This window comes from Cervus elaphus, chromosome 24 (assembly GCF_910594005.1).
Source record: "Cervus elaphus chromosome 24, mCerEla1.1, whole genome shotgun sequence".
Lineage (NCBI taxonomy): Eukaryota > Metazoa > Chordata > Mammalia > Artiodactyla > Cervidae > Cervus > Cervus elaphus.
In genome coordinates this window covers 55176511-55192691 of record NC_057838.1, presented here as the reverse complement: position 1 = coordinate 55192691, position 16181 = coordinate 55176511, and the positions used below count along the sequence as shown (strand labels likewise).

General features: G+C 45.3%; 1 protein-coding gene across 4 annotated transcripts in view; it reads right to left on the bottom strand.

The window, feature by feature from the left end:
- ARHGEF3 (Rho guanine nucleotide exchange factor 3) overlaps positions 1-16181 on the bottom strand; it is a 310527-nt gene that overhangs the window by 255933 nt on the left and 38413 nt on the right. For all 4 annotated transcript variants that reach the window (XM_043885395.1, XM_043885393.1, XM_043885392.1 and 1 more), the window contains one exon: positions 15807-15899. In XM_043885395.1, coding sequence (XP_043741330.1) covers positions 15807-15868 — 62 coding nt within the window. In that variant the 5' untranslated portion in view covers positions 15869-15899. The remainder of the gene's footprint in view (positions 1-15806; positions 15900-16181) is intronic.

Sequence of the window (16181 nt, the reverse complement as noted above, 5' to 3'; positions counted from 1 at the left end):
CATTTGTTTAGTTTTGCTTTTATTTCCAATATTCTGGGAGGTGGGTCATAGAGGATCTTGCTGTGATTTATGTCGGAGAGTGTTTTGCCTATGTTCTCCTCTAAAGATAAAGAACATTACAGCATACTAACACATATATATGGAATTTAGAAAGATGGTAACGATAACCCTATATGCAAAACAGAAAAAGAGACACAGAAATACAGAACAGACTTTTGAACTTTGTGGGAGAATGTGAGGGTGGGATATTTCAAAAGAACAGCATGTATACTATCTATGGTGAAACAGATCACCAGCCCAGGTGGGATGCATGAGACAAGTGCTCGGGCCTGGTGCACTGGGAAGACCCAGAGGAATCGGGTGGAGAGGGAGGTGGGAGGGGGGATCGGGATTGGGAATACATGTAAATCCATGGCTGATTCATATCAATGTATGACAAAACCCACTGGAAAAAAATAAATTAAAAAAAAAAAAAAAAAAAAAAAACTTTGCTACTATAAACACTCCAAAAAATATTTATCCCATCAAAGATATCCCTTTAAAAGTGTCTACCTACACAGATGTACAGAACAGACTTTTAGACTCTGTAGGAGAAGGCGAGGGTGGGATGTTCTGAGAGAACAGCATTGAAACAAGTATACTATCAAGGGTGAAACAGATCACCAGCCCAGGTGGGATGCATGAGACAAGTGCTCAGGGCTGGTGCACTGGGAAGACCCAGAGGGATGGGATGGGGAGGGAGGCGGGAGGGGGGATCGGGATGGGGAACACATGTAAATCCATGGCTGATTCATGTCAATGTAAGGCAAAAACCACTACAATATTGTAAAGTAATTAGCCTTCAACTAAAAAAAAAAAAAAAAGTGTCTACCTTCTAAGTTCTTTAGGAAAAGGGAACAAAAGAACAACCAAGATGACCCCTGTGTTTGTCTGTGGGGTTGGGGGCAAGGATGAGGGCAACTTTTTCCTTGACAACCAACTTGCAAGGTGCCCATCTAACGCTTTGACTCTCCACTCCTATTTCTATGTGTAATTCAGTGGAGCAAGTAAGGCCTCGAACTTCACGTAAGACCTTAGAATCCTGACTCAGTCACTGACTTGCTGGGCCTCAGGTTGGGTGAGGAGTCCCAGTGACCGGCAGCCTCCCCTCCCACTTGTGAGAAAGGACAGTGAGGTCACAGAAGAAAGGGCGTCACTGGCTCGGCAGTCGTGAACACGAGGTGTTTCACCCAGCAACTGATTCCCTGCCCGTGGGTAATAGCACTTGGCCTTTCCACTGGGGGAACCACCCCTGCCCACTCTGAGTTTAAGGGTCCAAGTGAAGCTGACCTTATCCCCCCACCCTCATGGTCCGGAAGAAAGCATCGACAAGCTGAACAAATGTGAGGCTACTTGGGCAGTCTTGTTAGAACAAGTGGGAATGATAAACTCTCACTCCACCACTGTGGGAGAATGTCAGCCTGGAGCTTCTGGGAGGTACCCTGTGGAAGACGGCTTCCGGGGAAGGAGGCCAATACAGAAAAAAAGCAGAGCCAAGAGAAGAGAAAGGGACCGAGACCTACTAACACTGAACCCCTGGGTCCAGCCATGCCTGAAGCCATATACTCCTGGCCCTTCCATTCATATGATCACTGCAGCCCCTATGCTGCTTACTCCAGACCAAATTGGGCTTCTGTCACTTGCAATAACAACAAAGCTTGACTAATGGGACCAACTGCACAGAATCACAAGACCTCCACGTTATTAATACAAGAAGGCACTGGAGGCCACCCAGCAGTATTGTACACACATCAAGCGTTCAACAATGGTACGTTGGTCAGTGAATATTTGCTCATGGCTCTAACTCCAACTTTTCAAGCTGAAATCAAGCTAGCCTGACAGCACGACTCTAAGCCACCAGATCAACTAACTGCATCTTCATGGAAGAGTATTTTAAATGATGGTAGCTTAAAATGCTTTTTAATGAAAAGAAACACAGATCACAACCACGTGGTTCACACTAGGAATGCAAAGATTGGTCAGTATTAGGGGATGCTGCTGCTGCTGCTGCTAAGTCGCTTCAGTCGTGTCCGACTCCTTGCGACACTATAGACGGCAGCCCACCAGGCTCCTCCATCCCTGGGATTCTCCAGGCAAGGACACTAGAGTGGGTTGCCATTTCCTTCTCCAGTGCATGCATGCATGCTAAGTCGCCTCAGTCATGTCCGACTCTGTGCAACCCTATGGTCAGCAGCCCACCAGGCTCCTCTATCCACAGGATTCTCCAGGCAAGAATACTGGAATGGGCTGCATCAATGTAATTCGTGTCATTACCAGAATCAAAAGAAAAAAAAAAATGTCTTTTTAAATGCCAATCTTGTTAAATTTCAACATTTATTCCTGACTTTTAAGGGGGAAAATAACCTCTTAACAAAATAGGAACAGAGGGGAATTTCCTCAAGAGCACCACAGGTCAAATCGAAAGCCAACATTACATTTTGAGGGACGGGTTAGATAGAGCTCCACCACTGAAGTATAAGGTAAGAAGGACCTGAGGTTTCACCACTGTTTAATATTACTCAGAAAGCACTTGCTAACGTAGTCAGACAATCAAAAAAAATTACCAACTTGAAAGGAAGTGGAAGCAAAATTTTATTGAGTTACAGACAATGTGATTATATGTCTGGAAAAACTACTCCCAATAATAACAGAAAAAAATAAATAAGATCTGAAAAACTATTAAAACCTATAAAAAATCTATTTAAAAAGTAGGACTATTTCATAATATTAGTTAACAGTAATAAAAGAGGTTATTATCAACTGCTTTCCTATACACCAAAAAAAAAAAAAAAAAGAAAATATGATGGTGATCTGGCCAAAGTAAACGATTATTCTAACAAAGATTCCTTCCTCTGAGCTGTCATAGTCCCCCTTGTGTGTTTGCGTGGATTTTGGTGGAATGCCTGAAATACACAGACAGCCCTAACCAAACAAGGACCTTGTCAAAAAGATGCTTATTATCTCTGGTGACTGGGAACCCACCTCCTGAGACAGCCTACTCCCCAGTCACCTAGCCAAGCATAGTAGTCCCTCTCCCATCCAGCACAGAGCAAGGAGACCCATTCTTCAAGATGTGACCTCACAGCAACAAGGCTAGTCACACTGACCAACACACATTTACTGGTACGGACCTGCATGCTGTTCCTCACAAAGCTCAACCCCTGCCCTGCCCCTGGGCCGGTGCATATGCTTCTCTTCTGCCTGCCAAGAGTTTCCCTAAAAAGGCTATGGGGCTTGCTCTCAACACTCAGGTCTGTGCTAAAATGATATCCTCTGGAAAAAAAAAGAGATCCCTCCCAGTTTCCCTGTCTAAAATTCTGTCTTATTCTCTATCGCTTTATTTAACTTTATTTTTCTTCACAGAATACGTCATCAGCTAATGTTGCTTCACACGTCTGTCAGTTTATAGTCTGTTTATATAGACTTTCTCTCCAAAAGGTAAAGTCCATCAAGACAAGGATCACCACATCTGCTTCATTCACTGCTGTCTCCCCCACCCTTAACACCCCCTTCTCAGATACAGAAGGGGTTCAACAAAAAAATGCTGGTTTTATGGATAGATGGATGAATGGGTAGAAAAACAGATTCTTTAAGTCCTCAGATCCAATCCCAACCCTCAGTTCAGTTCAGTCACTCAGTTGTGTCCAACTCTTTGAGACCCCATGGACTGCAGCACGCCAGGCTTCCCTGCCCATCACCAACTCTTGGAGTTTACTCAAACTCATGTCCGTCGAGTTGGTGATGCCATCCAACCAATCTCATCCTCTGTTGTCCCCTTCTCCTGCCTTCAATCTTTCCCAACATCACGGTCTTTTCAAATGAGTCAGCTCTTCGCATCAGGTGGCCAAAGTATTGAAGTTTCAGCTTCAGCATCAGTCCATCCAATGAATATTCAGGATCAATTTCATTTAGGATGGACTGGTTGGATCTCCTTGCTGTCCAAGGGACTCTCAAGAGTCTTCTCCAACACCATAGTTCAAAAGCATCAATTCTTCAGCACTCAGCTGTCTTTATAGTCCAACTCTCACATCCATACATGACTACTGGAAAAACCATAGCTTTGACTAGACAGACCTTTCTTGGCAAAGCAATGTCTCTGCTTTTCAATATGCTGTCTAGGTTAGTCATAGTTTTTCTTCCAAGGAGCAAGCATCTTTTAATTTCATGGCTATAGTCACCATCTGCAGTGATTCTGGAGCCCCCCAAAATAAAGTCTGTCACTGTTTCCATTGTTTCCCCATCTATTTGCCATGAAGTGATGGGATTGGATGCCATGATCTTAGTTTCCTTAATGTTGAGTTTTAAGCCAACTTTTTCACTCTCCTCTTTCACTTTCATCAAGATGCTCTTTAGTTCTTCTTCTCTTTCTGCCTTAAGGGTGGTGTCATCTGCATATCTGAGGTTATTGATATTTCTGCCAGCAATCTTGACTCCAGCTTGTGTTTCGTCTAGCCCAACGTTTCTCATGATGTACTCTGCATAGAAGTTAAATAAGCAGGGTGACAATATACAGCCTTGACGTACTCCTTTTCCGATTTGGAACCAGCCTGTTGTTCCATGTCCGGTTCTAACTGTTGTTTCTTAACCTGCATACAGATTTCTCAGGAGGCAAGTCAGGTGGTCTGGTATTCCCCTCTCTTTAAGGATTTTCCCAACCCTACAAACTGAATATTTTTTTAACACCAAAACATTTTGTATTGGGGTATAGCCAATTACCAATGTTACGATAGTTTCAGGTGGACAGTGAGGGAACTCAGCCATACATATACATGTATCCATTGTCCCCCAAACCCCCTCCCATCCAGGCTGGCACATAACATTGAGTAGAGTTACATGTGCTATACAATAGGTTTTTGTCAGTTATCCATTTTAAATATAGCAGTGTGTACATGACCTTTCCAAAGGATTTTGTGCTCAGATTCTCAGTCGTGTCTGACTCTTTGTGACCCCGTGGACTGAAACCCACCAGACTCCTCTATCCATGGGATTCTCCCAGCAAGAATACTAGAGTGGCTTGCCATTTCCTCCTTGAGGGGATCTTCCCAACCCAGGGATTGAATCCGCATCTCTTATGTCTCCTGTATTGGCAGGTGGATTCTTCACTACTAGCACCACGATTAAAGGGGACTAAAGGGGACATTAAGAACCAAATGCAGTGCTTCAGCCAGGAATGCTGCCTGGATGTGGGGTGGGAAGGAGGAGAAATGGAATGAGCTATAAAAAATGTTTTGAAAAAGCTAAGGAAATTTGAATATGGTCTGGATATTTAAAGATGTGATAGGCCTCAGCTAAATAAAAAGGGACTAGAATAATCAAAGAAGTAAAATTAATACTGAACACAGATTTTTAAAAAGAGAGAGAGAGAGAGAGATGTCTTTGGAAGGATAAGAGAAGTACCGAGTGCATTTCTGAATGAAAATAGTGACATCTGACTTGTGTTCCCTAAATCTATTCCCACCTCTTCCCTCAATCCTAAAATAGTTCTATGCACAAGGCTTCTAAGATGAACCTCCTTGAAGGAAGCATACCAGCTTTTAAGAAAATTTTTCTGAAATACAGCTGATAAAAGCCAATGTCTCTTTATGACATGCTGCTAAGGGGGGGCAAAGGTGTTCCGGCTCACCCGGAGGTGAGAGGCTGCCTAGGTTGGCTTATCTTTACCTCATGAACAGCACATACCCTTTCCACCAAAAGGACAAGGACATCCTATACTCACACTTGCCTATATGACAAGAACCACATGAACAAAAGACGGGAAGCGGATCATCTGTCTTGAGTTTCTACATACTTCATTAGATGCATTTGTGAAGTACTGCCGGCCTTTGGATCTCCTGCCATTTGTAAACACCTATGAATAGATTTCACTTACTGGAATTTATACACTTTCTTGGATTTCAAGTTAGTATTTGAAATAGGATTATTTTCTTGTTTGCAATGTTAATGTAACCTCATGACAGAATTTTTAAAACTATTGGGACTTGCCCCATTGACACAGGGAAAATCCTCACTTCCTTATTTTAGAATCATGTACTAAGTCCCAACACTGGAATGAACTTATGCATATATACAAAATATGTAATAAAGAGAACAATTGACACTAAAAAAAAAAAACTTTAAAATTATTGCTAATTTGCAGAGGTGGGTAACAGTGGGTGAAGCCTGCCCCTATTTTAAGAGTTACAGGTCAAGGTATTTAGAGGTAGTTTGCAGTGGATTTCCAAGTGGGAAAAAAAAAAGTACATATGTGTACACATACACACACAGACAGTAATGACACAAAATGTTCAAATAAAATCTAGGTTAAAAAAAAATCTGTTAACCTTCTGTAAGGCTACAAATTTTCCAAATATAAAGTTGGGTGGAAAAAACACAAGGTAAAACTTAGTTTCTTTGATAACATATTATAATAAAAAGATAAAGAACACAAAGAAAGGAGTTGTTAGGTCTTTCACAAGTGATTAGATCTTCATTGTTTCAGAACTTAAAACATGCCTACTAGCCAAAGCACAATATTCTTTTTGCATGACCGACAGTTTTATACTTTTTTAAAAAATTTTCCGCAACAGTGAAAGTGCGCCTTCTGCCTGGAATGCTCACCTCCTCTACCCCAGGAAGTGTTTTCAGATGTCACTGGAGAGGGTGAAACCCTCCTTTACTTGCTTTAGGGAGTACAAAACAGATTATTAAAACTCACCCACCCACAACACCATCACATAACATAACAGAACATTCTGCCCAAGTGATTGTGAGATTAACAGCCGACTTTCCCACTAATTAGAACCTCCATGCGGGCAGGGGCAGCATCGAGTTCCTGCTCACTCATTTGTAGGACAGGGCCAGGCACAGAGCAGCCACTCAATAAATATTTGTTACATGAATGAACTATTATACATCCCTTAAAAAAGAATGCATATGAAGACCATGTAGCAAAAAAATGACTGACACAAGTGAGAAGTATCATAAAACTACTATGATTACGACAATGTGGAAAACTAAGACTTGGCAAAACCCCATAAACTACTGAAACTAAAGTGGTAGCAAGACAGGGTGGGGGAGGTAAGAAAATGAGTTGCCTTGGAAAAATCCTCAGAGTGTGGGAGGTGCCGAAGGAATGAGGAAGGACCGCAGGGACCTGCAGAAATGGGGACAGTAAGGAAAGCAAGGAGGGAAACGAGGGAAAGGGTGAAAACTTTTCTTACTTGCCCAAATGGACAGACAGGTAAAAAGGTCCTCAGTCCTAATCACGAGGACAACCTCCCAAAGGAGAACTGGGTGCTGACCCAGCCCCATTAATTGCCATTATCCATGGCTACAGGACACCCAGGTTCTAATTCCACCTCGGCTACAAACTCACTGTGTAACCTCCAGGCATATCACCTCCCCGGTCAGTTTCCTTACGGGCAAAACGACCAGTCACAGATCTAGCCCTGAGCCTGGGGCAGCGCCCGGCACACAGCAGGCCCTCGATCCACGACCGTCCAAGCAATGAACACAGGGAGCCTGCTCGAGTTCCCATGCTCTTCCCCCATCTAGAGACAGAGTCTTAAGACTCCCTCCACTCCAAACCCAGAGAACATCCGATACGAGCCAGCGCTTCATAAATGCATCATGACAGTTCTGTTCCTCTGTGAGGTACAGTGAACGCTTCAACCATTGCGGGTTCACATGCCCCCACCCCTAGGTTCATACAGCTCTCCAAGCCTGATTCTTGGTTGATTTTCCTCCAGGAAATGTGCCACGCTCTTGCCTGGGAGGAATTTTTTTTTTTTAAATCAGATTCCCAGGAGAGAGACTGACGCACATGGCCCCACCCAGAGAGGACTCAGCATCAGGATGGGTGCTGCTTTTCACGTGTCACCGTCCGCCTGCAGGGCGGGGGCTGGGTGAGCGTCACCTGCCAGGCTTGTGCGCTGTGTTTCCTGGTACCACTTCAAGGGTGGTGCCCATCGGAGTCCCCTTCAGTTTGAGTGTTTTTAAGCACTTCCCAGGTGCACACTGTGCGCCAGACCCTGCTAGGCCCTTCCTTAACCCCGCGTGTCTCCTACGACAGACATTCATCTTCCCTTCCATGTCAGAAGCAAGGCCCAGATCTGACTGCATTCCCCAGCGTGCGGATACAGCTGAGCACACGGTAGGTATTCAAATAACTGCTGAATGAATTTTCCAAGGTGATCACCGTAAGGATTGTCATAGAACACTCTGACGTCTCCTCCTCGGTTCTGCAGTTGGTGAGAGAATGATTTACAGGCTGATAACAGACTACGGCCATGCGCCAGGTGTTAACCAGGTGCCCGGTGACCTCAAGTGAGGGACTTCTTACCAGACTGAACCTTCACATCAACTTTATGACCTAAATACCACTGTTCTCCACCTTCACGGATGGCAAACCGAGACTGGGAAAACTTCAACAACTGGGCCAAGGACTGCCACCACTTTGTCTAACATTCTCCTGGCAGTTCCCCCATCACTGGGGCCCATTGTGAAGAGACTGCCTGGAATTAGAACATGTGGATGGGCTCCCAATGAAACTCAAATGCCCACCATCTGCACCTTAATGATTCCCTCGGCTGAAGCCCAGTCCCAACCCTGGGGCAGCCACGGCAAGCCCTCCCCATCCTGCAGAGGGGCTCCAAGCACTCACCTGCAAGGACAAGGTAAGACGAGGGTCCCAGTCAGATGAGAAACAGGGGGAATGGCAAGAAGGCCAGGGGCTTTCTCCCTTAAGAGCATCAAAGACCCAGGTATCCCAACAATTACCTGTGACACTGGGGCAGGCCATGAAATTAAAAGACGCTTACTGCTTGGAAGGAAAGTTATGACCAACCTAGATAGCATATTAATAAGCAGAGACATTACTTGTCAACAAAGGTCCATCTAGTCAAGGCTATGGTTTTTCCAGTAGTCATGTATGGATGTGAGAGTTGGACTATAAAGAAAGTTGAGTGCTGAAGAATTGATGCTTTTGAACTGTGGTGTTGGAGACGACTCTTGAGAGTCCCTTGGACTCCAAGGAGATCTAACCAGTCCATCCTAAAGGAGATGAGTCCTGGGTGTTCATTGGAAGGACTGATGTTGAAGCTGAAACTCCAATACTTTGGCCACCTGATGCGAAGAGCTGACTCATTTGAAAAGACCCTGATGTTGGGAAAGATTGAGGGCAGGAGGAGAAGGGGACAACAGAGGATGGATGAGATGGTTGGATGGCATCACCGACTCAGTGGACATGAGTTTGAGTAAACTTCGGCAGTTGGTGATGGACAGGGAGGCCTGGCGTGCTGCAGTTCACAGGGTCGCAAAGAGTTGGACACGACTGAGCGACTGAACTGAACTGAACTGGGGCAGGTACTTAAAACTGCTCCTTCATCTGTAAAACGGAGGCAGATAATGTGCATTCTGCTCAGTTGCTGTGGTGTTTGGAGCCAATACACATAAAAAGCCCCTCAGGAGGTGCCCAGAATTGGAAGACATTATTATAATTTTCTATGTAGAGAACTAGTCAGGCTCCCTGGAGAACTGAAGAGCTTTTTCAGTGTCTTCACAGAAGATCTTTCAGGACACTATCCTAATTAACACCTCTAACCACATAAAGGACACAGAAAGATGATTTAGTGGGGAAAAACCACACCAAAGCAGAAGCTCAGACTCAGGAGGCTGAATCTGGGTCTTGGCTTTTCCATTCCGGCTACAAGACCACAGCCCAGCACTTTGCCTCCCAAAGTGTCAGTTTCTCATCTGTAAACTAACATCCCTGGGTCTTCACATGTCACAGAAGCTCACTCACTCAATTACCTTAACACTCGTTTAATAATAACCTGTCTCTGGGCTTATTCCAATGAATGTAATGAGGAGTACACTCTGTTTTCATATTTATGCAACAAATGTTTAGTGAGTGATGACTCTATCCCAGGCACCGCCCTGAGGAGTCAACACAGACCACGTCTGCCCTCAGTGACTTACAAAAGCTTTTCAGCTGTTTCAAGCAATATACCAGACTGCCCTGGTGGTCCAGTGGTTAAGAATGCACCTGCCAATGCAGGGGGCAAGGGTTTGATCCCTGGTCTGGGAAGATTCCACACACAGCAGGGCAATTAAGCCCATGTGCCACAAACATTGAGCCACGCTCTAGAGCCTGTGCTCTGCAACGAGAGAAGCCACTGCAAAGAAGCCTGCACATCCCAACTAGAGAGTAGCACCCACTCACCTCAACTAGAGAAAGCCCACACACAGCAACAAAGAGCTAGGGCAGCCGAAAGATTTTTTTAATTCAATATATAAACATTTGTATATATACATCTAAAATTTTAGGATTGAAAATAAAAGTCGTCCATCAACCAAATGTTCTTTCAAGCCAATAACTGATGTGAGAGAGAAGAGAGACATCCAAGGTCACACAATCAAGGAGAGGCAGAGCAGATGCTGCACATTCGTTTTTCAAACTGCAGCTGAGTGTTCTTTGCACAGAAAAATTTCTGCCTGAATAAAAACAGGCATGAAGACACCTGACCCACTTTTCCACTCACTCACTGGCAGGTTTTTGACAGGGACTGGAAGACTTCTTCCATCTTTTGTCTACAATACTATTTTAAAGTTCCTATCAAAAAAAACAAAAAAGACCACTAAAGCATTCAAATATCCAGCATCTATGCCTCTCTGTCCCAGGGACATCACCGCAGCACTGGGAAGAAGCTTCAAGATCTTCCAGTCCAGCATGTCCCCGGTGTGATCCGTGCCAACAGCAGGTGTCGGGGGCGGGGTGCCACATACCTTACCCTCCCTTAAGAGACCCCTCCCCTGCACACTGACCTTTTACAGGCTCTGTTGGGACCTGTGAGGAAGGTCACACTTGTCTGAGCCGAAGTCAGCAACGGCCAAACAAGTTTGGCGCAGGCCCCATTCTCCCCTGCAGTGCTTATTAATGTTTGGAGGCAATCATGCTCTGAGGAGCAGACTGTGAGAGATGCTGACAGAAAGTCCCAGACACCTTGGAGACGTGAAGTGCCTTGCTCAAGGTCACAGGGCTGCTGAGGTTGAGACTGAAGGCTAGTGTCTCTGGTCAGGAGTGGTTACTCTCCCTTTTGCTGGGTCTCCAGCTTCTCAGGCGCTTCCCAGGTGGCGCAAGGGGTAAAAATCCATCAGCCAATACAGGAGATGCAAGAGGCCAGGTTTGATTCCTGGGTCAGGACCTACAACCCCTGGAGGAGGAAACGGCGACTCACTCCAGTATCCTTGCCTGGAGAAGCCCACGGACAGAGGAGCCTGGCAGGCTTCAGTCCACAGGGTCTCAGAGAGTCAGACACGACTTAGCAACTGAGCATGCACACACGCACAGTACAGACGCCAGCAGCTCAAGCTCAGCAGCTGAACTTCTGGAGGTGGAGGAAGCTGAGCAGGCCCCCACAGCCTTGGGCGGTGAACAAAGAGCTCATAAAAATCAGTGACCAAAACAGCTCCTGCCTAAAGGACAAGATGCAAGCTGATAAGCAGATCAAGAAGACAGCAACTAACAACAGACTAACCTGTCTAAGGTGAGGGCTCTCGAGGCAGCCTACCCTTAGATCGTGGAAACAGAACACAGCACACAGCAAACCTCAATTCTGGACACAGCTCTTCATGCTGTGATTCATCCACTAATCACCCTGGGGGTTTCCCTGGCACTTCCACTTCCACTAGTGGTTAAGAACCACATGCTTCCCCTGTAGGAGGCGCAGGTTCAATCCCTGGTCGGGGAACTGAGATCCCACCGCAAGTTGCAGCCAACAACAACAAAAAAACCATTCTGTTTTCTAGCCAGTTCAGCCCACTAAAGCCACTCACGGGTTGAGAACGTATTGTGCACAGGGCCCTGGACTAGATGTGGAGTGTCACTGCACCAGACAAGTCAGTAAAGTAGCCAAGCCAGCACAAAGGAGGTGCTCAAAACACCCTGGAATAAATGAGGGAGCCAGAGAAGATCTTTATTTTCATAAAAGAGATATGTATTTGTACAATCTGAGAGTGACAGGCCCTGCAAGCAGAGAGTAACCCCTTATTTGAACATTTTCCGAAAGTGCTTAGGACTGCTAACCAAGGATGGGAGGTTCACTGACTGACTGACACATGAATGAATGAATGAATGAATGAATGAATGAAAACCTTCCACTTCTCCAGCGTGGGCTGAGTCCTAACCTTCTATCCGTTTCAGGGAGCTATCAGAAGTTCATATACCTGAAGGACTTATTTGAAGGGCAAGGGATTCTCCCCTCAAAATCGTCTTGAACATCAGAAATTCTGGTTGCCTAACTCCGCTACTGCACAGCTGAGGAAACAGAGGCACAGAGGCGCTATCCCCCTAGCATCACCGATGGCAGCAGCAAACTGCATTCCCAGGGCTTCCTCTTCTAGAAAGCTTGTGTTCTTGTGAGTTGGCACCCAGAAGTACAAGTGACAAGTAATGGATGCTCAGTTAATAAATGCTGTGGGACTAGGTCCCCCCATAATAAAGTCACTTGCTTAAAAGACAAAATGTCCATAAAGCTCAGGAGCAAAACGACATCCCCTCAGAAAGGAGTGAGGTCTGTGGGCAGGGCCTCCAGGGAGCCCCTCTCCTTGGGGACCTGGGGTTGGCTCAGGTGAGCTCAGGTCCTTCTCAGTGGCAGGCTCTGTCACAGCACCTCACCTCAAGGATCCGGGGTCCACCCCTTACCACTACCTGACCCCTACACTCGTCAGTCCAGAAATATCAGTGAGCACCTACTGCCTGCCAAGCACTGGGGAAACAACTGTGAACAAAACAGCCAAGACTTGGCCCCATGGAGTTCACAGTCCATTAAGTAAGGTAGACACTAAAAAGATGATAACATATAGGATGAGAAATCATGCCAATGGATTATCATTTCTAAACCACAAGTCTGGCTCTATCAACCTTTTGACGGAAAAATCTTCCTAGGCTCCTCACGATATGTGGGATTAAATATAAACAAACAAAAATGAAAACAGATGCCTTAACTGGGGGCTTACTCCAGGCCAGGTGCCTATGACTAACTCAGGACATGCCATTGCAGGAGGTACTATTATTATCCCCACTGACCAATGATGAATTAAAATTTTCTACTTAACCACTGCTCATTGTGTATGCAAAAGCCCACTCCCTCCAACCCTGAATTCCCTGAGAATGCATCTTACTTAAGTCGCTGTCTCTGGTGCACACATTTATATTTCATAAATTCCCACTGAATGAATAATTAACTAATCAATGGGTTGGTTTCCTTCAAGGCATTATCAGTTAATAAAATCAATTTTGGGAACAAGTGCTCCTAATAATCACATGAGAAGTAGCTGCGATGTTGTGTAAAGAGCCAGCGCCCCAGTCCCTGCAGGCCTGAGACCAGGCTTGTCTGTGTGAACTCAGTCATTTCCCCCTCAGGCCTGACTGCTCCACACTGTCCTGATGAAGAAGAAACCAGACAGTGAGCCTAGGACCTCTGCCGGCTCTGCATGTCTATGTGTCTGAAACATTATGGGGAGTTGGGGTCAGGGGCTGCAGCTCAGGAAGACCTCTGAAACTGCATTCTGCCTGCTTTAATGAGGTCTAAAATTAAACATTTTAGGGAGGATAACAGGTCTATGGGGGCAAGAGAAGAACCTCCTCTCTGGCCACAGCTCCGTGGGCTTATTTATCCTAACCAAGTAGATTCATTCCCATGACAAACAGGCTCAACCTGAAAGCCCCTTACCAGGGAGGTATTTTGGATGAACATGGGTGGGACCATCACCCCCAACTGTACACCAGAGCAGAGGGGTTGGTGAAATGCAAGAGCCCATGTTCATACGCTGGAGGCAGACAAAACCCCAAACACACTCTCCACTTCTACACTCTCCTCTGGGAAGGCCCCTGAGTGTGGTCAAGGCCACCATGAACATGGGCCTGAGGGCTCCACGTGGTCCATAAGCTATGACCACAGAAGAGCTCGCCACTGAGCAAGCGTGCATCTGTCTGTCACTCAAAGTGAGAGCAATGGGTAGGAACTGGGGCTCCACGGCAAGACAGGGTATTTGTTAACTTTTCCCTTGTTGTTTGGGTTGTTTTTGAATCAATTTCTGTCCTTATGTCACCTAATTGACATAATGGGGGTAACAACACAACTCCCGACCTCACAGGGCTGTGGTGAGAATTGAATGAGTAACCCATGTGGTCCACCCAGAGCCTGACACAGACTAAACACTCAGATTGTTGCCAAGGATGATGACGATGGTAGTGGATGAATCCATTTAAGTAGGGAAATCCAAAGCAAGGCTTTTCTAACAACCCCTGCCAGGATCTGGAGAGAAGCAGGTGATCCTGGGATGTCCAATCCCGGAAGAGCAGACTTAGGAGCTTTTCAGAAGAGAAACAGAGAGGTGTCCACTCTTGGGCAAGACCCGAGTTGCCCAGGGGCCCTGGGCCTCAGGACAGTCACTGAGTCTTGTAAGGAATGACGCTTGCCAGGGCCACTGGGAAATGCAGAGACCTGAGAAGATGAACTTCCCAGAGTAAAGAGAAGGGGGAGGAAAGTACAACCATGGAGAGATACCATTGTTCACCCAGCAGGGTGGCAAGAATCAAAAAGCATGAAGAACGGAGGTGTGGCAAGAGGTGGGCAAAGAGGAAATCTGGTATCTGCTGGTAAGTGGTGCTTTTTAGAGAATGAACTGGCAATATTTATGAAGATCTTAAACTCATTCATGGGGTAGCCCAACAACTTCACTCATCAGTAACCACCTAAGACAACTGTCTGCCCATGTGCTTGGAGGCATAAACCAGAAAGTGCATCAAAGCACCGCTATTAATATTAAGGGAAAAAAAAAAGAATCCACCCACCCACCACCAACAGGAAAACACTGAGATTCTTGTGCCATGGACCCAATACTCACTTTGCAGCAAAACAAAGTAGTTTCACATGTACTGTCGTGAAAACATTTAAAATCATATAATTGAATGTTTTACAAAGGGTACAGAATAGACCAGCAAGCATAGTATGACAGACTGTTTTTAAAGAACAGGAAGGAAGGAAAGAATGACTTTTTTTCCTATGCATATTGCCTGGAGAATTCCATGGACAGAGGAGCCTGGAGGGCTACAGTCCATGAGGTCGCAAAGAGTCAGACACGACCTAGCAACTAACACACACAGACACCTCGTAAAAGTTCTGGAAGGAAGTCCACAAAGTAGGTCACAGTGGTTACTTCTGGGAAAGACAGGAGTAGGGTATGCGCGAGGAATGAAATGGCGGGGGGGAGGCTCAATGGAGACTTCACCTTTATTAACTAAGAAAACTTATCCATGCATTTCTTAAGTAATTAAACCAATGCATTTATTTACAAGGAACAAAAAAAGAGGAGGTGGAAGGAAGAGGAAGAGATGATGACTTCAAGAGAAGGGTCTGCACTAAGGGTCTGCCTTCACCTCCTCTGCGTTCACCACCAGCAAATGCAGAAACAGCACATCTAAGGATAAGCCCATTATTTTTGGAATGAGCGCCCTTGGTTTTTAGAATCAGATATTTAATTCTGGACCATATCAGTTCTATATGCCAACTCTTCCTTCTAAATTTTGGAAAAAATTCCCTCATACTTGACGAATGTATCCTTCCTCTGGTGTCAGGAATTCAAGAAAAGAAAAAGGGACACATGGAAGTTTTGCGATCTCCAAATTCTTGATGGCCTCCACTGACTTATAAAAAGTCCTGAACTGCACTTACTGTTGCATGTAAGAATTTTTTTTTAATTTTAATTTTTAAAGAAATCTTTACCTTTCTTTGTTTTCTTCCATTCCTCTAAAGGCACACTGATTCATTACTCTGGAGTTGTCCATAGATGCTGCGTCACAGATCCAGGTCTTCTTTCTGAAAAAGCAAAATAACCAACATTTATAACCTGGGTGCATTTATGTTAACACAAAGAGATGCATTAAATACATACAAAAGGAATATGTCAAAGGCTGCCCAGTGTCCATCAAAATCCATTCTCCCTTTCGCCCACAGGTTATGAGTTTTACCAGGGACTACATTTCCCAGGCATCCTTGCAGCTACATGCAGCCAGGCATGAGTTCCAACGGAATATGAGCGGATGTGATATGTTTCACTTCTCCATCTAGGTCTCAAGACATGGGCAAGCCTTGTTCATC